This window comes from Patiria miniata, unplaced genomic scaffold (assembly GCF_015706575.1).
Source record: "Patiria miniata isolate m_02_andy unplaced genomic scaffold, ASM1570657v1 HiC_scaffold_10, whole genome shotgun sequence".
In the NCBI taxonomy this organism is placed as follows: domain Eukaryota; kingdom Metazoa; phylum Echinodermata; class Asteroidea; order Valvatida; family Asterinidae; genus Patiria; species Patiria miniata.
Window position 1 is genome coordinate 12,657,016 of NW_024037048.1, and position 24,982 is coordinate 12,681,997.

General features: G+C 42.5%; 1 protein-coding gene across 1 annotated transcript in view; it reads right to left on the bottom strand.

Annotated features, from left to right (window-relative positions):
• LOC119734257 (leucine-rich repeat-containing protein 49-like) overlaps positions 1-24,982 on the bottom strand; it is a 69,257-nt gene that overhangs the window by 40,762 nt on the left and 3,513 nt on the right. The window contains exons 2-6 of the mRNA XM_038207638.1: positions 24,539-24,622; positions 22,788-22,942; positions 13,966-14,100; positions 10,560-10,761; positions 6,415-6,600 (exon numbers count right to left, since the gene is read on the bottom strand). Of these exons, the coding sequence (XP_038063566.1) occupies positions 6,415-6,600; positions 10,560-10,761; positions 13,966-14,100; positions 22,788-22,942; positions 24,539-24,622 (762 nt within the window). The remainder of the gene's footprint in view (positions 1-6,414; positions 6,601-10,559; positions 10,762-13,965; positions 14,101-22,787; positions 22,943-24,538; positions 24,623-24,982) is intronic.

Sequence of the window (24,982 nt, forward strand, 5' to 3'; positions counted from 1 at the left end):
GCCCGTCCTTCGCTTGAAAGATTTATGATCAGGCGGAGGGGGCTCATCAGCGGAGGGTAAATGAAGTACTTTTATCATATCCCTCTGTACTAAACGGAGCTCCGTTTCAGAGATAGACAGCCGCTGTAAACGGTCTGGTTCCTCGTCGTCATCGGATGACTCAGCCGATTGTGAGGGCCGAGTTGACTCCGGTGAACGAACGCCGTCTGGAGGGGCGAGTTGTACCAAACCACGCGGTAGTGGCTGGACAACTTCCTCCGAGTCAAACTGCATAGATGGATGAATGCTCAATACAGGCGGGGATCCCAGCGTACGCGGTAGGTCCCGCGGCCTCTGATCCACCCAACCGTGGCCCACGGCCGATGCACGCGAGACGCTCGCTGCAGGCCGGGCCTCCGGTGTACGGTCAACCACGTGCGGTATGTCCCGCTGTGCTTGGGCCACCCAACTGTGACCAACGCACGACGACAGTGAAGCCCTCACCGCAGGCGGGGACGCCGGAGCACGACTAATTGTGTGCGGTATGTCCCTCTGTTCCCGGGCCACCCAAGCGTGACCGGTGACTGAAGACTGTGATGCAGGCCCAACGACCGATGGCTGTGGGCCGTAGTCCACCGCTGCAGGGGGGCCCCCAATAGGGCCCGCCCGGCGGCCTGCCGACATAGCCGATAGCGTATCGGAAATTGACTGAAAAGCCAGCAGGAAATCTGCTCTAGAAACCGCGTCCTCCCCCCGGGAGCGTTTGCCCCAGCGGGACCGGTCAGAGGAGTCGTCAGAACCCAAAGAAGAACGGTGCGATCGACGTGCAGCCTTCTTCTTCTTATTCTTCTTTTTAGAAGAACGGCCCCGAGGTGTGTCCGAGGAAAAATCGGAAGACACCTGGGGCACCGGGACCCCCGAACAACGGAAAAAATCCGATGACGAGAGTAGTCCCTCTGAGCGAGCTAGCACGGGGGCCGTCGGCCCGGGATCCCCCGGGGCGACCGGCTCTGTATCGCTCATAATGCACCCGGCCGACAGCGCCTCAGACCCTGACAGCCCTTCTTAGGCTTTGCTCCGGCACAGGAGATATGTTTTAGGGGAACCTTGCCGGAGTGTGCCTTTAGTTTGGGTGTTCCGCCCGAGTTGACCGGAGAAGGTGACCGAGGTCCCCTTAACTGACCGGCGGAACTGCCAACTCCCCCAGCCGACTGTGGCTGAGGGTGCCAGACGAGAGACTGCTGCCGCGGTAACGTCGGAGCGTTAACGGCAGAGTCCCCCGAGAACTCGGTCTGTCCCGTGGGAGAATTATTCCCTCCGGTTAGTGACAGATCGGCCCTCCCCAAACGCTTTATATTTATGAAATAAATGAAACCAAGAAGATGATGAAACTCTACAAACTAATGATTACTAACTCTTTTATTAAATACTTCTCTTAAACGCAAAAAAGGGTAGTAAATGACGAGGCAAACAGCGAGCTATTTCACGCACGTCCTACCCGACCTGCCGCTAAGAGAAAAGAGGACGCTCACGAGGCACGCATGCTGCGGGGTATTATGGGTAGGGCGCCAGAGGGCGCTATTGTATATAACTCTTAGCGGAAAATACCTGCCGGTAGGGGGAATATGCATAAGTAGTATTGCTCTACAGGTAAGTAGAGTGAAGTAGACATGCACCACTAGGGATGAGGGTCGATATATATTGAAAGTTACAAGTTCATATCATGACCCGTCTAGGAGAAAAGTCGCGGAGAAGTTTTGTTTTGTTGCCACGGCTCAATTCTGATGCCCAAATCAGGTGGATCCACCGGATGTACTCCTTCTTTAGCAGCTCTTTCTGGATGTCATCCTCCTGTCTTGCATTTCCCTCCAGGCCCAGATAGCGGTAGGTCGCATCTAAATCGAAACTCCTGATGACTTCTCTGTTACTAGGATTTTGGGAAGTACTTTGCTTGCCATGCTTGATGATTAGTTTAGCACACTTCTCTATTCCAAATTTCATTTCAATGTCGGTAGAAAAGTTTGACACAAAATCAAGCAAATCGGATAACTTTCTGGCATTCTTTGAGTAGATCTTTAGGTCATCCATGTGTAGTACATGACTGACAGTACACTGTGGCATATCTGTTCCTGGGCCAACACTGTACCCAGCCTGCAACCATTGTAGGTCTTTGCTGAGTGGGTTGGGGGCAATGCAAAACAGAGGGGAAGACAATGAGTCCCCTTGGAGGATCCCTCATCTGATCTGAATTTCTCTTGTGTAGACCTCTGCATCTTTCCCTTTGATGTACATCTGGGTATGGCATTTTGACAGAGCAGTGGTGAGAATGGTCACAACCTGGTTGTTGATTTTATAGAGCCTCAGGGAACTGGCTTTCCAGCTGCGAGGAACACAGTCATATGCCCTCTGATTGTTGATCCATGCTACTGAGAGATTGGCATCCTGCATAAACATTCTATCAATCAACAGCTGCTCTTATTGTTATTATTGTTATTATTGTAACAATTACGGGAAATGGGTAATTTGGGAGACATTCCCATAGACTTGTGCACTTCTAACTTCAATGCGCCCTAACCCAATATTCCCTTGTCCTTTTTCCACGAATTTCTGTACGTTTACTAATTAGACCACGAACAACAAATAAAATCTAATTGCGACAGCAAAAGTTTGCCTCTGAAGGGGGGCTGTGACATTAGGGAGACATGAAAATGTCTCCCTAATGACCAATGTCTCCCATCGTGCAAAGAAATTACGATAACGTGTCTCCTTAATGGTACCTTAACACGTATAACTGTTTTTATTGTTAAATAATATAATGTAAAATACACAACAAATTTCATGACGATCGGACCTTCCCTTTACATGTTTTTGTTTTTGTTTTTAATAAAACTGCATTTTCGATGATGCCAAGATGATGTCACACATTTTTCCAAATTGTGTGCACAAACATGTATTCATGACCAACTAAACCTATTACAAAAATAGTTTAGAAGTTAGAATTTTGTGAGATATGCTTTACCTCAACACTGTACATAAAATCATATGATGACATCATCGTGATGTCCAGTGTTGTAGTCGAGGCCACAACCTCCGAGGCCTCCGAGGGAGTCCGGCGAATTTTATTTTTTAAAGAAAAAAATCTCAAGTTTTGTATCACTGAAAGCAAATTACACAACAAAATCAATGGCGTTTGAATCAGGTTCATAGATGTTTGCCCTTTGGAGATACAACAATTTAAATGGCCAAATTTTGAGTTTCTATTCTGTAAGATTTACATCATTTACTTTTAGCATGTTTTATAAATCTTATTTTCAAAACCTATCAAAATGCTTAATATCATAGGAATCCCCATTAAATGAACAACAACTTGATTTTTGAATCAGGTTTTTACCACTCATAACCAAAAAGTTACGACCCCCCCCCCCCCGACCTCTGCACTGTCCAGGCGCGCGCCGAGCAAACACCGCGATGCGACCAGACAATGCCAGACGGCCCGCCGTTACGCACGGGCAAAGCATAGTTCCAATCCCGCTCCACACAACGGGATAAGTGTCCACGCATTATCACTGTTAATACCGCGGTACCAGACAAAGTCTGGCAATGGCCAATCCCGCTCCAAACAACACGGCAACACGGAACATGCGTGCATGATATCACTCAGTTCATCAAAATGACCATGAATTCTCGGATCATCCGATTTGAATCCAATGGCTTCGAAGAATTTTAAGATCATGGCAAGAGGTAGGGAGTCCAGAGGTTTTGGCCGTATATCCGTAACCACGCAAAATTAGTCAAATTCAAACCGTGCTTATACATGTAATAAGTATCAACATGGCTCTAAAAATACAAAAAAGTATCCTGGTACCACGAGGAATACTGACTCCTATTATTAAAACATTCATTCAGAACTTTGCATTCATTTGGATGGAAAAACAAATTCTGAAATCGCGCTTTCCAAAATATACATCTGAAGCTGAGCTGAAACTTCATCAGGTTAGTTGTTCAACACCCTTCTTTAGATGTTTAACACTTTTGTTGCTTCAAACAAACAAAATGCACGAATTACAAATGATGGACTATACCTTTAAATGAAATTCTATGAAGTTTCTCAGGGACAGGCGCAGTTCTAGAGCCAATATTTTGGGGGCTAGCAAGGTGGATCCAGATTTTTTTCAGGGAGGCGTGCTGAAATGTAGACAGGTTATTTTCTCCGGACACTTAGACCTCTGAAAATCAATACGTGGTGGGGGTGCCATATTTGATAAAATCTTACAATCAGGCACACTATATTAACTAAATATGTACAAATGCACCCTTCTCATTTAGGGGGAGAACGTTCCCATGTACGTCAAATTCTTACATTTTGCTAGTGCATTTTTTTTTAATGAAATTTTGTTTTTTTTTTTGGGGGGGGAGGGCTAGACAAAATGTTGGGGGGCTAAAGCCCCCCCCCCCATAGAATCGCCACTGCTCAGGGATGGTAATTCCTTCAGTCTTCCAATTTGACACAAGAATAATGGGCACAACAAAAGGCATCACAATGGTGCACTGAACACGCAACACGTATAGAGCATGCATGCGAAAAGGAAGTATAGTAAACCAGATTGCGAACTGGAAAACTGCCATAGCACATAACTTCACTATTGTCATGAAGAGCCACACAAGAAAAAATGTTTGAGAAAATCGCAAAGAGAAGTTCCTCCTTTTTTAAAACTGCACAAACCACTACTTTGCAACACCTTTATGCAGTAAGAAAACATTCACATGATTCTTTGAAAGGTAAACTTATATGTAAACCCAGAAATTAGAATCAGCACAATGGTTAATTAGCCAAGATTAATTAGTAAAGATGTATGTCCCTTCATGAAAACGAAAATCCATGTTTCCCATATTAAGACATTTTTTTTTCCATACAGAAGGAGCACATGCGCAGCTGAGAATGTAATAAAGATGTGTGGCTCTTCATGAAAACGAAAATCTCTCTTGACCTACTTTTATGCCTTTTCGTCCAATACGTTTTGTACGCGTTTAAGGGACAGCTATGTTCGTGTTTCTTCGTGAAAATGCAAAATGCACTAATGGAGATGCCGGTCCATTGCCTCATTAATGTAATTTAGAAATTAATGATGTTTTGCTCACAGAAGCATGTCAAAATGGTTAAGTAGGATGTTTTAAAGCGAAATAGTGAAAAACAAAAAATCGAAATTGAAAACGGTCATTTTGAAATGTGTCTCTTCGTGAAAACGGTGACGATATTTATGCATCACATATAACACATAAAGGGTTGTGCAGGATTCCATGACTTTTTGGTTGGAATATCAAATTTCTACGACTTCTTGTGTAAAATAGCTAAATTCCATGACTTTCAATAACTTTACATAATAGCTACAAATTCCAGGATTTTTAGGATTTTTTTCAAGACTGCGCGAACCCTGATGAGCACATGTGTACTGTAAAATCTCATACCGGTCTCAATATTTAATATCTGCTATTCAGATAATCTCCATGATATGACATATACAGTTAATGTCCTTGACCTGAACTGTATTTACAATGAATCTTGCAAGAGGACCAGATCAAAGTTGTGTAGATCAGGATGTCAACCAGGAAAGAGAAGGATCAGCACCCGATTTCACGAAGAGCTGCGACGTGTCGCTACTTGAGTTACGATGTGTAACACGTCGCAACTCGCGACAAGTCGTATCATCCATTTCACGAAAGTTGTGATGTGTTGAACGCGTAGTAAGTTCCTTGACAATGGCTTAAAACACGTCGCAAGTTACGACGTGTCAAGTGGTCATCGCAAAATAAGAAGAGTCCCTTTCTTAGCCAGTTTAATGCCGGCCATTAACATTACATACACATATAAGATTATAATACAGAGGCAATGTGTGTAAAGTTGTAAATAGAAAATTCATTGAATAATTATGAATTAGACTGGAATATTGCAGCTGAAATTTCAATGTAGCTATACAGTCCACAGAGAGCTTGTTTTCCTTTAAAATTGCATCGCACGACCGCCATTTTGTTTATGTTTTAACAAATTTCGAGCTGAGATCCGATGACTCTTTGTGAATATCAGATGACTATTTACTGTACGCTGACTAAATACATAAAACAGTCACCGAGTTGTGCTATAAATACACCTACGACGCGTCGCACTTATGACGTGTTTTGAGAAATGGATCACAGGACGCGTCGAAGCTGCGACGCATCGTAGGGATACGACACGTCGCATCGCTGCGATGCATTGTAAGTAACAAAGAGTTCAATGAAATTGGGTGCAGATCTAGGGTTGAAACAGCAAGCATAAAGTGTTAATGCTATCTCTGGATCAGATCCCCACCCCCTCACAGGCTTGCAGAACCCGATTTTTCTCAGTTGGATCCAGTGTGAAAAGATTTTAATTAATAATGTTAATTCTATTAATCATACCTCCTCGTTGTTAATCTTCTTAATATCAAGATGAGACAGTCTGAAGAGAAGGTAGGGCTTCCATAGGGAGAAAGCAGTGATTGGATTGCCCTCAGTAGCAATGTTGATGCTGTCTAGATGGCGAACTGAAGTCAGTGCATTCAGTTGTTGAAGGCTGCTTAGGTTGCATTCACCAAATAGGACAGTCTGGTAGGTAGAAAAATGGAAGAATACATTACATGGGGACTCAATTGGTTCTTATGGTACAGGTTTTAAAACTCATCACTGACTGCTATCACCTTTCCTTCTTCATAAAGAACCTTGAGTATAAAGATCACAAAATACAAGAGAGCACATACGTCATTATAGATGATGACAATCACTTCTTTCAATCTGAAACAAAGAGACTGCAGACAGAAAGACATTTTTAAGTCTTCCCTATAACTAAGCAGAGAGTATTTACGGTAGTGAACCATGTTTATGGACACCAAACTGCATGTGCAAATACACTAAATGTCCATCCATTCTAGATTTTGTTGATGTAACGTTCATTGTGTTGGAATTATCTTTTCCCTTAAGAAGAATGAAGAAGAACAAACAAACGAAACAAACCAAACCAAACAAACCAACCCAACCAACCCCAAAACAGACCTACCCCCACCTGCACACATCTTTGTAAGGGGCCTGTCACACCAGAACGTTTCAGGCCAATGCGTGAGTAGTGCGTTAAAAACAGTTGATACGCTGGCAAACGCTGAACTTTTACAGAAAAAGTCAAGTGGAACCATGATTTCAGTGTGTCCATAATGCGTGGATAACAGGTTCATAGCGTATGCAAGCATGTGAGAAGCATGTGAGGAACGCTCTAAGCGTGTGAGGAATGCATCACTGATTTATAGATGAAATATGACAGCGTATCACCAGCGTTTGCCAGTGCATGAGTAACGCATTAGTAACACGCTCAACGACTGATGAATGACTGCCCAGCGCTTGAGTAGCACGTTCCAATGCGCACCAGCGTACTGCAACGACCACGTGATTTTTTGTAAAAGTAGCCGACGTGCTACTACAGTACTTGCGCTCTTCATTGGTGAGACCTCACTGGCTGTAGGGCTTCATCATGGTGGGTTGCAGAGCGAAGGCATCGTCGCCAATGAAGAAGTAAAGCACATCCTGGTTGTAGTTGGCAAGAGGATCTGGTGCAGGAAAACCTAGCCTACCATCTTCAGCCAATTCTTTCAACTCAGACTCATTGTAGATCTGAGCATATGATGCTGTTCCAGCGCCACCAATATCTGCCCAGATTAATTTGTAGTCCGCATCTACAAGCGCAATCAGAACAATGGAGTAGAATCCTTTGTAGTTGTAGTACATGGACCCACTATTTCGAGGACACCGGCATGTAACGTGCTTTCCATCCAGGGCTCCAAGTGTATGGCAGGGCTCGAATTTCATGAAAAAAAAGCACTAGACAGCAGGTCTAGTAACCGAAGAATCTTAGGGCCCTGTCACACTTCTGTGTATCTTAATTCCTTAAGAGTTGCGCATTGACATTTTTTTCATACGCAGTCGTACGCACAATACGCACCTCATATGCATCTCTATCGTTTTGTGTAGGTTTTGTGTACGCAGATATACGCATGGTACGGCCCAGTACGCAGGATAGTTTTGGGCATGCACAAAACTACGCTGCGTATGCTGTCACGCAGGTCATAAGTTATAAATACGCAGCGCATCGGTCCCGCATCGGTCGAGTGCGTTACGAGTATGCTATGTGTTCGTGACGCACCCCGTCAGCATATGAGCCGCCTGTATTGGACGTATACATAGCATACTTGCAGCGTAGATGCAACGCACGCTGGACGGCGAGCGGCAGAAATGCGGCGGGAATACGCTCAGAAGTGCGTCAAGCATGCGGTCGGCATAAGTCGGGTGCGTCCGGAATACGCTCGTCATGCGCACTGCATACTGACCTATTCGCAGCCCGAAAAATAATGCTTTGCACTGCATACGGAACTCATACGCATCTCATACGCAATGGATGCGCTGAATTCGTTACTTGTACGCTATATTTGCGTCGCTCATAAGTCAAAGTAATCAAAAAATTTTGACGTTTTGAGCGTACGGCTGCGTATTGAAAAATTTTGCTAAGGAACTCATAGGGAATTAGGATACGCAAAAGTGTGACAGGGGCTTTACTGGACCTGAACTATTTTTACAAGACCTGTGTCATAAATAAGAAAAAAAACATTTTGCACTACATGTATGTGACAGGAAGACAACAAAATGCTACATGTATTTACGAGTTGCGCGTTTCGTGTGTGCACTTGGCTAGTTCCTTGGAAAATTAGTCTAATTCTCTTGCAGGGGCACAGCAGTCCTTCATGTAAAGAAAATCCAGGAGAGCTATAAATGCTCTCCTCAAATCTTTGCACTACGAAAGCTATACAAAAAGGGCCTCAAAAATGACGAAAACTTGCCTTAAGCGTTAACGAAAATAATGCCGTTGATAATCTTAAAAATAATGGAAAATGCAGGTCATTTATACCATATGCACAATGCTAATTACGACGAGAAACTGGCTAACAATGTCTGAACTTCGCTTGGTACGAATGTGCAATGATGCACTGTGTGTTGTGGACCGACAGTGGGCCGGCATTGAGCTTCGTGTAACGGTATGTGATTTCGGTGAAACTCGCTGCATCATTTCACTTCATATACCAGTAGTATTTCCTCGAAATAAATTCATGAACACGGGAAATACATACACAGACAAGAGAGATCAAGTTCTGTGAGTATAAGCTTGCAAAGATCGTCTTTCTCCTTCGATGTTTTCTTGGCATTTTACGATGTCTATTCCGTGCCGTCGACGTCCGGCCTGCATGCAACTGTACTGCAGTGTGCATGCACCGCGCGCACACGACTATTGCATTGACTAATTACCGCATTTCCATCTTGCCAGTGCGCGGCGCAGCGGGAACCAGTCACTGCTGCAATAGCACGTTCAGGCCCACGTGTTTTCATACATCAAGCAGCTCTGTATGTACATGTACATGTACGTACTGTATACGTATACGTGCAACTGGCATGACTGGCGCGTTGGCCGAGGCAGCTTTGTTGCGTTTCGGCACGGCACAGACAGTTTTTTGGCCGGTAATTTTAATCAATCAGGTAATAATATGAACTCAAAGCACTCTATTAATCAGACCTCAACTGCTAGTATATTTGGGGGTCATTTTGTTTGTATAGTGCAAGAAAAAAACACTATACAGCCGGACTAGTGCAGTCACACACAGCACTAGACCGACGCTAAAATCACTAGACACGGTCCACGGTCCAGTGGATATTTCGAGCCCTGTATGGGGTAGGTTACACTTTTCCTAGAACTTGTCAGCAATGGCACGCCATCCCTCAGGAGTGGTTGGACAGATCATCACCTCTGGAAGGCATTTGTCGATGATGGCCTGGCAAACTTCTCTGACGACGATTGAAATGGTGTTGTGGGGAACCCTCCAGCTGAACTTAATCGAGGCATATACTTGGTTTCAGAGGCAAGGTGACGCAAAGTCAAGGCAAGCTTCAGGACAGGCTCCAGCGGCTCCCTGTAGGCAGTATGTTCCTTGGTGATCCTTGGACCCACTCTGGCTAGCACCTCGTCGAACATCTCAGGGGGGCATCCGCATGAAGTTCTTGAAGGAGGCCTGGTCCTCGTTCCGGAGTTCCACCAGAAGATGGTCATACTGGCCGAACTGCAGTCGCCTCCCAATCCATAGCCTTACCCAAAACCTTCTCCTCTCACGTCTTCTCCTCCTTCTCCTATTGGCTTGGACCTGGTGAAGTGCCAATTCAAGCAAGTTATGGTAATGTTGGAGAACAGCAAGATCTTCTTGGCGCAGCAGTTCCAGCTCCATCTTCAATGCTGTCTCTAGGAGAAGTGATGAAGAGGTACCAGCAGCACCCTATGTATATACAGGTACCCCAATACACTGGATAATACGCTATCAATACGCTAGCATACGCTGAACGCGTTAATTGGTCGTTAGGCAGTCGTTGAACACGCTAGAGGGTCATCATGATGTCACTTCAGACAAAAAAATTCCCACCAAAAAAAAATGGTGATATGAAAAATTAAATTCTAAGAAATGTTAAAAAACAATGCTACTCACGGACACATTTGGGAATCTGATCCTAATCTTGTGTAGATGCTTGGTTATCTCGTCAAAGTCAATAAATTTGAAGGAGATGGTTGTGATAGATCCTGCAGCCTGTATCCCCCAGCTCTTGTCCAGAGCTTCCATGGAGCCAGGACCATAAAGGTATAGAGTATCTCCGTCTAGTTCTGCAAGATGACAGGCCTCAGAAGATATGCTAATGATACAAGAAATTTAGTAGAATATATTTTCAATCCAATGTTTATTTTTCAGGTATATATATAATTGTTGTTACAAAATGTCCTTCTTTTGTAACCTATATGTGATGCGTTCAGGCTAAATGAGTCGTTTGTCGGGAATTTTCATTTGGAGATTCAGACCAAAATAGAACCACTTCATCACATCACTTCATCACATTTCTTGGTGTTTAGACTTCCATAATTTTGGAACTAAAGATGGTACCAGCATGCGGTTTTCACAGCAGTAATGCTGAGATTGTGCTCTTTTCAAATCTGTAAACAAAATTGGGCCAAGGGTCGACAAACAACTCATTTAGCTTGATTGCATCACATATGGGTTGTTGTGAAGGAACCTCTGTTCTTCTTTTCAAATATTGTTGCTAAGCACAATCTTACATAACTTTGACAAATAGAAAATCAATCAATGCATGTTGTACCTGTTTCCTCATACCTTTTAGGACCGAGGACTGGTACTGATTCTAGGGGCATGGTGGGACACGACTTGTAAAAATTACTTTTATGTAGCGAAAACAGCCTCATTTGGGCCCTTGAATATCTCTGCTGTCTACAATGATGAACAGTGTGCCTTGGGTTGGCTACCAGCCACATCTATTTTTCCATATAGCCCTCGACTTTACTGGGCCAAAATTAGTTAATTTTGGCAATAAAGATATCTGCATGACCTCTTTTAGTACATTAAAAAACACTGTTAAAAAGTTGAAAGAATCTATCATACAAACAAGTGCTGTTAACCCTATTAACCCTATTGTAATGTCCTTAGATCCTTGATTAATTTCCCATTAATGTTGTCATCATTTGGTTGCACTCCCCACCCCCACCACAGTCCTGACAGGGTTAAGTGAATGTCAAGGGAAACATGGTTTGAGGTGTTGGCAAAGCATTAAACAGGCATGCAACTCTTCTATTTCCCCCCCCCCCCCCAAAGGAGGAAAGGTTTGTACCAAATTGCGAGAGCATAGCACAAAGCCAATGCAGCATGGAAAGGGTCATCTAAGGGCCTCGGAAAATTTGGAATTCCACATGTTCTGCTTTTTAAACTTTTTCATGGCATATTTCTTATTAAAAATGATTACAAAACAATGTTCAAATTTGTGTTCCTTTTTTAAGTTAAAGGTAGAGTATATCATTTTAGTTTGCCTTTAATTTGGCAAACATAATTCGACCACTATAATTTGACCACTATAATTCGTCGGTTCAGTGCATGACATCGTGTAGCTGCAATCAGCTGAATGAGAACATGTCCTGGATGCTGATTTCTGGCGCAATTCAAAATAGAACTCAGCAACTTTTGAATTAAAATCGAGATCCTAAAACATTGTTTTCTCAGAATATACAGCATTCGTTGAGCTGAAACTTCATCAGGTTAGGTGTTAAGCACCCTTCTTTAGATTTTGAGCAATTATGTTGCTTCAAACGAAAATTGCATGCATGACAAATGATATACTCGACCCTGAACTAAAACCACGAAGCCGCCATGGCTCGCTACCGAGAAGGGAGGCTGAAGGTAGGGGATGGCCATGATGGAAGGGGATCAGGATTCAGGATGGTGAGCCAAGATGTAGGGATTTTTTTTTTTAAATGCCAACATAAAAGTCAACAAATGCCCATTTACATGAATGTACTTGTACCACATCACTTCCGTCACCACACTCTCCCATCCTTCTCCCATCCACTTCGCCACCCACACTCACCCTCCCCCACCCCAACCCTCTCCCACCCACCCCACCCTCTCCTATCCATCCCACCCCCACCCATCCTACCCCTTTCCCCATCCCACCTCTTTCCACATCCCCAATTTCACCCCACTAACTAATAGATCGAACTAAAAAAATCTCATGCCCAATCACCATTACCACACTCCCCACCCCACCCTTCCCCCACCCTTCTCCCATCCCCCTATCCAACCCCACCCCACCCCGAGGATGTAGAAAACCCATGGACCCTGTCACAGCAGGCAACAATTGTTTTGTTATACCACAGTAATAGTTTACAGCTGTCCAATTTTGTAACTGGTAATGTCTAAAACTGTGGATCTCTTCCTGTTACGGTGCAGATGCTGTCCTGTTCCAACTTGTCAAAATTTCTGATCTCGTCTTTGGAACGAGAAAGAAACCTCTTCTTTGGAGGCGACCTGTTGTGATCTGCCGACATTGAGCAGACAAACAGTGACAAACTATGTTAAACAACAGAAATAGTCCTTCACTGTCCCCCACGGCACATCTCACAGGAACATACATCAATTTACGTTGTGCCAGTATAGCTACAACCTCGTTCCTGAGGTCATACTAATATAATACTTTTCCAGCCTTCGCTATGGTTTAAAGGTGCCAGAGCGCTCGCGACACACAGAGGCACCCTGAGATATCTCCTCCGGGCTCCAGTGGAACGTCGATGACGCGACGGCTGGTGGAAGGGATAGCTGGGTTTGAGTTTGGAGTGTCATTCTCCTAACCTTTGACAGAATGTCCTCCCACAAGGCAGTGGGGGTTCAAGGGGGAGGCAGGCAGGCAGGCAGGCAGGCAGGCAGGGCTGCCGACTGGAAGCACGGAACCAGTGTGTCTCCAGCCTGGACGTTGACCCAAGAGATGCCGCAGTTCATCCGCTCGTATGCTTCGAGCAGGAACAGTCCAGAGACGGCAGGAGGCCGTGGCTGAACACCATTGAACACTACCCGGAGGCAGCGACGGTAAGGGGTAGCCTCATCTGACCCCAAGCTTTCTACAAGGTACCAGCGTTGTCGCCGAATGCAGTTTAAAGTCAAACCCAGGACTAGAATATAATACAACGCAGTGGAAACGACACTTTCAACAGTGAGAAAGATCAAGATAATGTATCCTGTGGGGTACATCACTCATGTACCACGGCATACATCGCTGGTGTTTCTGGGCATGTCACATGATCCACCATCGACCAATACAAATTCACAATCTATTACAGTGGTATAATTGTATGTATAAAGGGACCCGTGGATCCTACTGAATGGGGCCACCCACTAACAATTATTAATAAGTAATAATAATATGAAGTCTGTGGCTCTTGAAATTGAAAAAATAAATAAATAAAATCTCTCTGGTTTATGCACAGAGCCCAAAGCCAAATGAGATTTCTTTCCATTTCTCTCTCCCAAGATTATTATTTTTCATCCCCAACCTATAACTCACTTTGCCAGTAGGTCAGGCGTGGGTGCCTTGCTGCATGTCCTTGTCTCTGAATGCATAGAGGCACGGGATAACTCCCCACTCTTATCATCAGGCAGATCCATGGATTGGCTCTGGTACGTTTCCATATCTCCAGACCTATTAAAAATATATGCAGGAATATATGTACTACATGGTAGATTCAAGGACAGTTGGAACTGCCTCTTGCACTTGGTGATTATAATTTTCAATGTGTATTACATGTGTTAACGCTGATTGTTAGAGATGTTAAATTACATCACAAAAGAAAAGAAGTATGTGTTTCTGTCTGAAGACAGATCACAGGGCTTTACCGCTGATTTTTAATGAACTTATGGTTACACTCTGAAAACAAAGTAACACACGCATGTATATGAAAAAAAAAGCAAAGGAGTACTAAAAGAATGTTGTTGTTTGTTCTCATATATAAAAGCCATTAAAAATCTTATGATGATGTCATTATGACGTCTCTTCAATTTTCACATATAACACTTCCCTTACTATACAATACTAAGTTTCAACCGAATTACATATCTTCCGACAGGTTGTTTGGACAATGTAGTTATTTTGATATTATGATTACTGTAACAGTGTCAAATTTTTTTTTTAATGTTTTTTTTTTACGGTTTTTGTATGTTTTAAAGGTTTCGCTTTGAGGCCTGTGACTAATTTATTATTTTTAAATTGAACAAAGAAATTGAATTGTGCAGGTTTTGAACCTGCGACCTCTGGACCGCCATTCTGATGCTCTACCAACTGAGCTATCAAGTTCTATGTTGAAGGTTCCCAATATTGTGAATGTCTGACTAGCGCCCCATGAACAAGAGCAGACCAAAATGTTTTATTTATTCAAAATAAATTATAACACCATAAACATTTACTGTTCACAATCTCTTATCTTCCTGCATTTTACAAAAAAGGGTTTGTTTTCAGTTTAAACGTGCTCATGCACATGCACAGGAAGTAATTACATGCACAACTAGTTTCACTTCTCTGAACTTGCATGTAAAATAAATGAACCGCAATGAATAGAAAAACAAGAATCATTGCGAACATCTAATTTTCATAAAATTAAACACTGTTTTTCCGAAGTGGCTTTTACTTGAACTCTGAAATTTAAAACTGACTGAAAATGTAAATTTTATGAATGAGACCAAGCCATTGGCCTACAAGTTGTAATTTCAGAAGTTGATGGATATAAACATCGACACAAAAATGGCAATTTATGCAAAACAAGAAAGTTCACTTTAAATACAAGCCCAAATGAATGCCACCATTAGATTTTGATTATTCTAAATAGGTAAATGTAACATTCCAACAGAAAAGAAATGACAAACTAAATCCACAAAATGTATGGTTCAAGCATAGTACAAAAATGACACACCAGGCTTTTGCTTGAATCAATCTAACTCATAGCTGCAGTCCATATATCATCTAAATTGTCACTTATAAGTGAAACTATGAAGTGTGACATCTGAACATCTTAAAAGGCGTTATACAGCCTGGAATGCGCCCAATTGGGCTACAAAACATGTTTTAAACGAAATAACATTAATAAGAAAGAACATTTAAAAGTAGGATATAAACGTTGACACAACCATCCTTTTAAAACTTGGCTTTTTTTGTGTTATTCTTGCAAGAACCATGCAAGAACGAATTTCGGGGGTCAAAATTTTGTAACTTTGTTATTAAAAATGGATTAATTTCTGGTAATAATAAAAGTGTTAATAATAATCCCTTTTCCAGAACATCGCTATACCGAACACCGCTATACAGAACATTCGGCTATACCACTCATCGTCCTTGGCTCCTGATATTTTAGTACAAAATGAACCAATCATTGTTGTTGAAATGTGTCAACAGAAGAGTGACAAGTGGCTATTATTTTTCCAAGGAAAAGAAGAAGGGAAAAGCCACCCATTGCTGTAGGTAGTAAGCTAAAAAAAACCTGCCTGATTAGGTAATTCAATAGTTGGCACGCATTCAAAGTCATCTTTCAGAAACTACCAGGGCGTGCAGGGTGAAGTTCTGAAGGGCGCTCTTTATTGAAAAGTGAGTACCGGAGCATCGGCAGCTTAAAATCGCTATATCGAACGATCACTATTACGAACAATTTCTGCGAATCCCGTGATGTTCATTAAAACGGCGTTCCACTGTACAAAGAAATGTAGAATTGGGATTAACAGCCTTCTCAGAGCACCATTTGATGTAGTGCTGTAGTTGGCTAATATAAGTTCATCTAGATGATGCCTGTCCGCTTTTTGGCTGCCAGGGTTAAAGCTCCTCTGAAATGTCTGGTGTTTGAAATGACAATTTGACAGTATCCAATCGGAGAGATGAAGGCTGATTGGATCCGGGTGAGGTAACTGAGACCTGGGTTTGGAGATTAAGTCTGGTTGTTCCAGTAAGGTGATGGGGTAGCAGGTGCGGATCCAGAGGGGGAGGGGTATTTTGGGGACCCCCCCCCCCCCTGTCAGCGTTGTCCCAGCAACACGAACACTTAGATTAAGTATACATCTGTATATGTGTGTTTGTGTCAGTAGTCCGTGTGTATTGTTCGTAATCGTTGTACCATAAGTAGACTGTAAGTATATAACTAATAAATAATGCATGTGTCTTATAAATATTCATGTTGCCATGGTCCTATCCTTTGTGTCTTGTTGGCGTTTCTTTAAAATAAACCCTGCCTGTCATGTGACCCGCAGCCCGCGCGTTTTATAAAAAGATAGAGATACGCCAAAAACAGAAAGACGCCGATCACGATCAATCTGTAGAAAAATAGCATTTTGCTGACTGCAAACTTGCAATATCGCCTAGACCAGGTCTTGAAACCGGCGATGAACTCCAAGAGTCATACTGGACTTTGATCTGCCATCAGACCATGGCAAACTGGCTTAGCTAGAAGCCGTTATCCCCAAAGACCGTCGCTTGAGGCAGACAGGCCCTGCGACAGGCTGACAGCAGCTACCCAGCGTCACCGCCGTCAAGCTGGTCGACCGTGACGCCTGGTTTCTACATCACCCGGCTGCCTACAACAGAGGCTCCGTCGAGGTGGCTGCGCACCGTCAAGCCAGTGGTCCAAGTGCGAGAGAGTACTCCACCCATGCACATGCCAACGCAACTTGAGCCGTAAACTATACGGTGGGCCCTAAATATTGAATAATTATTGCCGGCTTAGAGTAGGTTTAATATAATAGTATTAAAGTTCATTTAGTTAGGTGATTTAACTATTTGTTCGTGTTTGCTTCATTAGATTCTTCTTAGCGTAGGTTAAACTTCTGTTGAGTTAACTTGGTTAATTTAAATAGATTTGGTTGATTATAAGTTCTATACTTCAAGCTTTGACTTTTCTGCATTTAATTCATTGATCCATTTGCATTACCTAAGGTTAGTTTTATACTCATCTCTGGTATTGATTTACACTATTTATTGGGTTACCATCGCCTCATTCTATAAATAATTTTCGTAAGGATTTGTATACATAATATTTGTAAATATTATTCGTAGCCTATAAATATACAGTTTGTGCATATTAAATAATTTGTAAATATACAGAACGTGTCAGAGGATTATTATTGGTGTTTGCACGAAGTTGTGGGTGGGAAAACCAGTCCCGAAAATTCCACTGCACTAATTTCTGGGGGCAGTTGTGACACCCCCCCCCCCCCATCGAGCTCTGACTCGGGGGGGGGGGGGGGGGGGGGTTTCCCATAGAAATACATAACAAATAATTTGACACCCCCTTCCCCTGCTCTGACACCCACCAAAATATTGTACTGGTAATAATGTTCACCTAGCTGTGCACAAAATTCGGACAGAGCCAGCTGGATGTATTACACTATTCTGTACTACAGTGTGAATGATCATCAGATTTGAACAGCGCCTCCATTAAAAGTATGGGATGAGCCCCCCCCCCCCCCCTATTGATTTCACGGAGACAAAGTGTCCAGAAAAAAAACAACCTGTCTACGTGTCAGCATTGATTTGCTGATGTGACACCCCCCCCCCCCCCCCCCCGCATTAATTCCGCATTAATTCCTGGATCCGCCCCTGGGTAGTGAATGAGTAGATCCATAAGTTATGGAAATGAAGCCTGTCTTTGCCAAAAGGGGCTATGAGGATGACCTTGCACTTATGTTGGATTTTTGTCAGAACTCGAGGCAGTAGCGATATTGGAGGGAAAGCATATCCCATGATTCCCAGCCTATTGGAGCTCAAGGCATATCTGTCTCTCAGCCTATAGTAGGTTGGCATGAAGAGAGATGTAACCGCTGTTCATCAGTTGTGGTGTGCTGTTATAGCACCATCCAGCATAGCCTTGGTCAAGGCGTTCGTCATTATTCGTCCGTACGTGGTAAACGAACGGCAGCATATCCTCGCTATGCAGTGCATTAAAAATACAGCGCCAACAGCGACCTCATGCAGCCACTATTTCATGCAAATCATTTGGATCCAGACGAACTTGCGCATGGTGCATTTTCAATGTCACCTGAGACCAAGTCAGCAGAGTTGAACTGCTGGTACGTTGTACTGCACAGTTCACATTTTACAGCAGCGGTCTTTAATTTGGTTACATTGAGCTTCTTTGGTGGTTTCGTGCCTTGAGGTCTCCTGAGTGGTTTGATGTTGAAGTTGAACTTCGCACGGATGAATCGATGGTCAGTTGAGCAGTCAGCTCCTCTCATAGCCTTGGTGATTTTCACAGCGATGTCCCTCAATCAGGTGCCAAAGTTTTGAACGGGGATGCATCCATGACGTTTTGTTTTTATTTGGAAGTAGAAACAAAGTGTTGCTAATGGTGAGGTTGTGTTCTGCACATTTTGTGAGAAGAAGGAGACCATTTGAATTGCATGCTCCAATACCATGGTTCCCTATTATGCCCTGCCATGTATGATGGTCAGAGCCAACACGAGCACTGAAGTTACCAGGGAGATTACTTGTTCCAGATCATCATAAAACTTGTCTTTGACATCATCCAGGTTTGTCATGGTAGGTGCATACACACTGACTATGGTGGCATGTTGTTTCGCTGTGAGTGACTGACGCAAAGTCATTAAGCGGTCGTTGATACCCAAGATGTTCAAGATTACCTACGATGTGATTTTTCACGGCAAAACCAACACCAGCTTCATGATGCTCATCGCTGGGACGACCACTCCAGAAAAAGATGTAACCAGCGCCAAGTTCGCCAGCTCTCTGCCAACGAGTGCAGTTCTTCATATAGGTCTATAGGGGCATCACGGAGTGTTCGCACATTTCATGCCGCAAAGTTAAGCAGACGTTGTTTTGCATTCCTGCAGTTGGTATGCTTGCTGTGTGAGTAAGTTGTCGATGACATTTCGTTTTGATGATCATTCATGGTAGAAAGATCGTCCTGGAGGATGTGTCTGTGTAGGGGGGGGGGGGGGACGGTGGAGATGTTATGGCACCTACGCGTGACTTTGATTTGAGTGAAGAAGATTTGCGCTGAGTCAACCTCACTTATCCGCTTTGCCCATCTGGGGCCAGAGGCAAGACAGAGTCAAGACATCTGGAGATGGGTTAAGCTGTAGTGGATGGCCTGCAGTACCTTGCCCTGTGCGCCTGTACCGATGACCTGAGCTCTCCACATAACTTTGCTGCCATGCCATCCAAGCCGGATGATGTAGCATATCTGCTGGGTCCGCCTTGTCTGCCACAGTAGACTTCATGCACGTAGGTGTACTGAGAGAGAGATGGGCATCTCTATCTCTCAGGAAAGTTCGTATCCAAGGTGAAATGTGCAGAATGTACTCAGGATTTTCTTGTGCTCTTTTGTTTCATGTAGATTTTGTAGAGTACTTAAAGAACTTGGAGAAGTACACGCATAGAGCTAATGAGAATAACAAAGAAAGCATAATACTCCTGTGAAACATCTGTCAGTCTTTATTTATTTTGCGATCTCAGAGACAATTGCAAGAGCAGAATGTTGCAAGTGGATTGTTAAGGTGGGATGCAAACAGATCTATGTGGAGAGGGAGGAAGCTAGATTGTTGAACACCGGCTGCACTGTTGGGCGGTGGAGTGTCCAGTCTGGACAATATTTGCCCTCATGACAGGGCATCGGCAATGGGGGGGGGGGGGGGGGGGGGCATTGGGGACATTTCCCCCCAAGTTGTTTCCTTGGCCCCCCACCCTCAGTTTTCCCTCGACACTTTATCTACAAATAGATTAATTAAGTTTATTTTCTTCATAACAAGTTGAAGATAGAAACGGAATAATCAGTTCTATGGACACATTTTGGGCCAATGAAAGCATTATAAATGTTGGTACTTTGGTAGACAAAACACGCCATACATGCATTTTACACAGTCATAGATAGTGTGCAGCCAACGCTATTGTACATTTGTTGTACAGTTTGTTATACACAATTCTGCAGTTTGATACTTTCTCATTCATAAAACGACTACACTTCTTGTGTGGACCATTGACAATGGGAGTGCACGCGCGCTTATACAGAAAAGTTATTTGTGGGTGGCCACACCCCATCCCCACCCCCTAGCAATGCCACATGAGGCAGGGGAGGTTGTGAAATTGCACTTTGTGTAATTTATAAAATGTTCCCTTGCAAATTGGTCTACAGTTTACACTTCTTTTTACGATATTATGACGATATTATGCAAATAGCAGATCTGAATTTGTTGACATGAGGGACGGTGTGGATCGGGCCTAGCAGACTATCTGCTAATCATCCACAGCTCTAGGGATACACAGTGTGTTTTTTGTTTGTAAAATGACCCATAATCAAGAAGATGTTCTTTTTATGAATAACAAATTCAAAACAAAAGAAATACAAATCACAACAAACTTTTTAAGGTGTCCTTGAACAAATACCGGCACCCGGAGCTGGAGGCACACAAAGTCATTCTCTGGAAACCAACCCGCGGACACAGGAGACGAGGAAGATTCAAAATGTCTTACACTGGGGTGCTGCAAAAGGACACCGGTGTGAAATCGACAGACGAACTGGCCACCCTCATGCGGGACCAAATTATTTGGAAAAGCCATACTTGAGCCCGCCTGTGGGCAACAGGGTGGCAAAAATGTTTTGAGTGCTACTGCACAAAGAGTATACAATTGCCCAAGGTTTTTTCACCAGGTATTAAAATATCAATATTGGACCTAATTATAGCAAAAAGGAAATAATTCTGAGTGCCCCAAGCAAGTGGCTTTTTGGAGGGGTAAATATGAGATAAAAATATATTTTTGCAAGTTGTAAAACATGCTTTATTGCAGGGCCTAAAATAATATAAAGATTACAAGTGCTTACATTTTGGCTGGATGGCCTTTGAAAATAACACAAAAAATTCAGTTTTACAATCCCAAAATTGACCCCAAATTGCCAAAACACATAATGGCCTGTTACCAATAAGCCATTTTGAGGTATGGCAGACACAATAGGAGGGTGCTGTTTGATTTGGGTGAAGTCTTTTGTATTTACCCAAACCAAATGGCGCCCTCCTATTGTACCGGCCATATCTCAAATAGGCTAATGGCACTGTACCTAATATGAATTGAGAAGTCTGTTTTGGTTACTTACTCTCCAAGTCCTTTCATCCAACAAAGTATTTTTGTACCATGGACACTTACACAAAGTACAGGACTCTCAAAAACATATGTTGTTTCTCCATTAAGGGCACGTAAGAGCCTTAATACATTGTAGATGAAACGAACCTACAACTTTAATGAGAAAAACCTTGCTCAAACAGATGGAAGGTTGTTACCAAATACCTGTTGAAATTATTTAGCCTAAAGTGACATAATTCGGAAGGAAACAATCATTGAAAGTTATTTAAAATGTGCACCTGCGGGTGCATTTGTTTATGTGCGTTAGTACCACACAAAAACGTGTGCATTTATGTTTTCTCTGTTTCACAAAATGTATAGTAGCAGCTAAGCTAAACCTACACGTTAGTTGTTATGCACATCCTATATTTATGACATATAGTACCAAATTTCCCTGAACTTCCAAATTACAAACTTCGGAAAGTAAATTATGCTCTTTCACTATTCAAATTCAAATCTTCTTGTCCTTAAAAGCAAAGCAGCACGCAACATGGTCATAGTAACTTTAACATTCAGTGGCCATGTTCAGACAGTGTTTTAGCTAAAACAGTAAAAGTTAAAATGGTAGACTACCGCAGGAGGCTGATTGCAAAAATAAAATTACTGAGCATCCAGACATCGTTTTAAGTACAGCAAGTTCAACTCAAGGTGGTTTATCTCAGTTTCTAAGGTAACTTAGAACATCCGCCTCGCCAAAAACCGCGCACTTAAAAGAGCCTTCACTTCTTCCACTTCTACCAGTTCGCTACACATGGTCTGAGCCTCTCACCGTCGTGACGTGTTGCTGTATTTTACATCGTTTAAAAAAAATTACACAAACAGATATTTGGCTAAAACGGGAAGAGTTTTAGCTAAAACCGTTCATACATCATTTTAGGAAATGAATTTTTTTCTGGTTAAGAGATAAACCCACCCTCTTATAGGGTTTAAGTTGCCGTTTTAGCGACGAGTTGAACTCAATTCGGTCAAAATATAAAAGCATTCAGACATCGTTTTAGCAAGAAAGTTACACCGAATCGAGTTTAAACCAGTGTTTTGAGTGAATTTAAAACGATATCTGAACGACCCCACTGAGTGACAATCTGCTCAAATTACCCATTGTTTATTTTTACCCAAAGTCTGCAGGTCAAAGTCAGTGACAGTCACTGACTTTGACCTGCAGACTTTGGGTAAAAATAAACACTTTAAAAATATGTTCATGGTTAGTTTTGTTAGAAACCTACCAAGGCCTGCTGTACATGTTATCTGGTGATGATAACCTCTCCTCCCTGGCCATGGAATGGAAGCCTGGCTGGAGGTGAATCGTTTTAGCCATGGCAGTACTTTTCGATGCTTCCCATTGCCGGGCTGCATTGTTGATTGCAATCCTACGCTTCTCCTGTGCACATAATGACAATCGGATTATGCCTGTACAAACACAATCAGCCCCTCATAACCAGGTCTAGTAATAAGCAGTTCGTAGATTAGGTCCAGTAGTAAGTCAATTGCATGCAGTTCACTTTCTATTACAAACCAAAAAAACCAAAATCTTCAACCTAGAGCCTGAAAATTCACCCCTGGAGGCGCGCTTCCGGAACAGTTGAATAGGAAAATGAACATGCACAATTTTCAAAATATGAAATTATTTTGGGATCATTAATTTTTTTAAGAAAACCACCCCCGACAAAGGCCTCTGTAAAATTGCTACTAGTATATCACTTATACAAACTGATAAATTGCCTAACATGATGCAAAAGATCGTGCCTAAATTGGTGTACGTAGATGAGAATCTCTGAATTTGTGGTGGTCATTAGGTGAACAGGGAAAGCTAAAGTGAAATAAAAGACCGAAATAGTTTTAGGGTTTTCAAGTTGTATATGAAAAGATTTACAGGACTCAATCACATAATTTACGAAAACAATGGTAGAATTGACCAGTGATAGGACTGCACCCACGATCTCCTCAAGCCAGCCCCATTAGATCTAGAATCCATCAGCTATAGGTAGGTAGCTCTTTTCAATGTTATACATTCTCGTTCTCATGCAACTAAGTAGGTCCTACATGATATGAAAACAAACATGCACACACTAGGAGACCAAGGAACAACAATGCCTGATGTGAAAGGTTATAAATGAAATGCATTTTTACCCATCTCCGAGTAATTTTTCCTCAATTTTACTTGAACTATACCTAGATAAAATTCCTTATTGGGGTGGTAACGGTAAGAAATCATTCTGCCAAAAATTACAACAGGTGAAAGGGCAACCCAATAAAAGATACCCATAGGCGGACCACACGAGGGTTCCCGAAGCTGAGCCGCATGACCTTTTACTTTCAGGCTCTATACCTAGCATGGATTGCAAAGTGCTTCTCAATTAATTACTTATGTGTGTATTGCAACTAGGAGTTTTGCACTCTTAATTGTAAACATAATTCTTCCCCCTTCTATTTCATTTCAAACAAAATAAAATAAACCTAGAAATGTGTTTGTCACGTGGACAAACACAGCTGTGTCGGCTGTTTGAGATGACTCTGTGACATGTGATGAAGTCATCATGACGTCACTTTGAATTTCATCTATAACACAGGGTCGCAGTTTAGGTTCATACATGTACCAAGCTACAACCAAACCAGACCTAAAGTTCTCTAGATATAGGCCTTAGAAAAATACCCCTTTAATGTGACATTACATGAAGACGAAGAATAGTTTGTAACTTTTGAGGATCTGCCAGGAATAGACTTTTAAGGATCTAGCATTGCTACTACTGAAGGCCTTTTCATAAAAAAAAAACACAGTCATGATTCCACTTCTGAGTGTGGAATAATGTTTTATTCAACAGACCAAAGGGATAATGATGTTAGTCTTTGTTTACATGTGCATTTTTTTTATGCGGGCATGGTGGCTCTCATCCCAACTGGGCTCTCCTAAGAATGTGGACATGTAAACAAAGCAGGACGTCATCCTGGTGCAGATTCAAACAAGCCTACTTTGTACCTTGAGGACCACCAGCTTGTTTGTCTCTCTCTTCTTCTCTTCCTCCCGTTTGGCTACTGTACTTGAAAGCCGCCGCTCTTCCTCCTGAGGAATACAAAAAGCCAACACTGGCTTAATTAAATTAAAAATAACATTATACACCCAGGGGAACAACGTAGATGATTCAAAGTTGTTAAGTGTACACAAGGCTGTGTACTGATGGAGGAAAAACAGTATGAAGTTTTCCGTAGTCCATTTTTTTTAAAACTCCATATTTCTCTTAATTGTTCAAACTCTGTTTATGAAAAAAATCAACTTTATGACGCCATCAAAAATATCACAAAAGCAAGGCCAGCACAAGATCCCGATCATGTATGGGTTCCAAAAGGGCTGCATCAAGAAAACTCAATCTTGAGAGAGTTCTCATTTTTGAAATTTGTTTGTAAGCAATTGACTTCTTGCAAT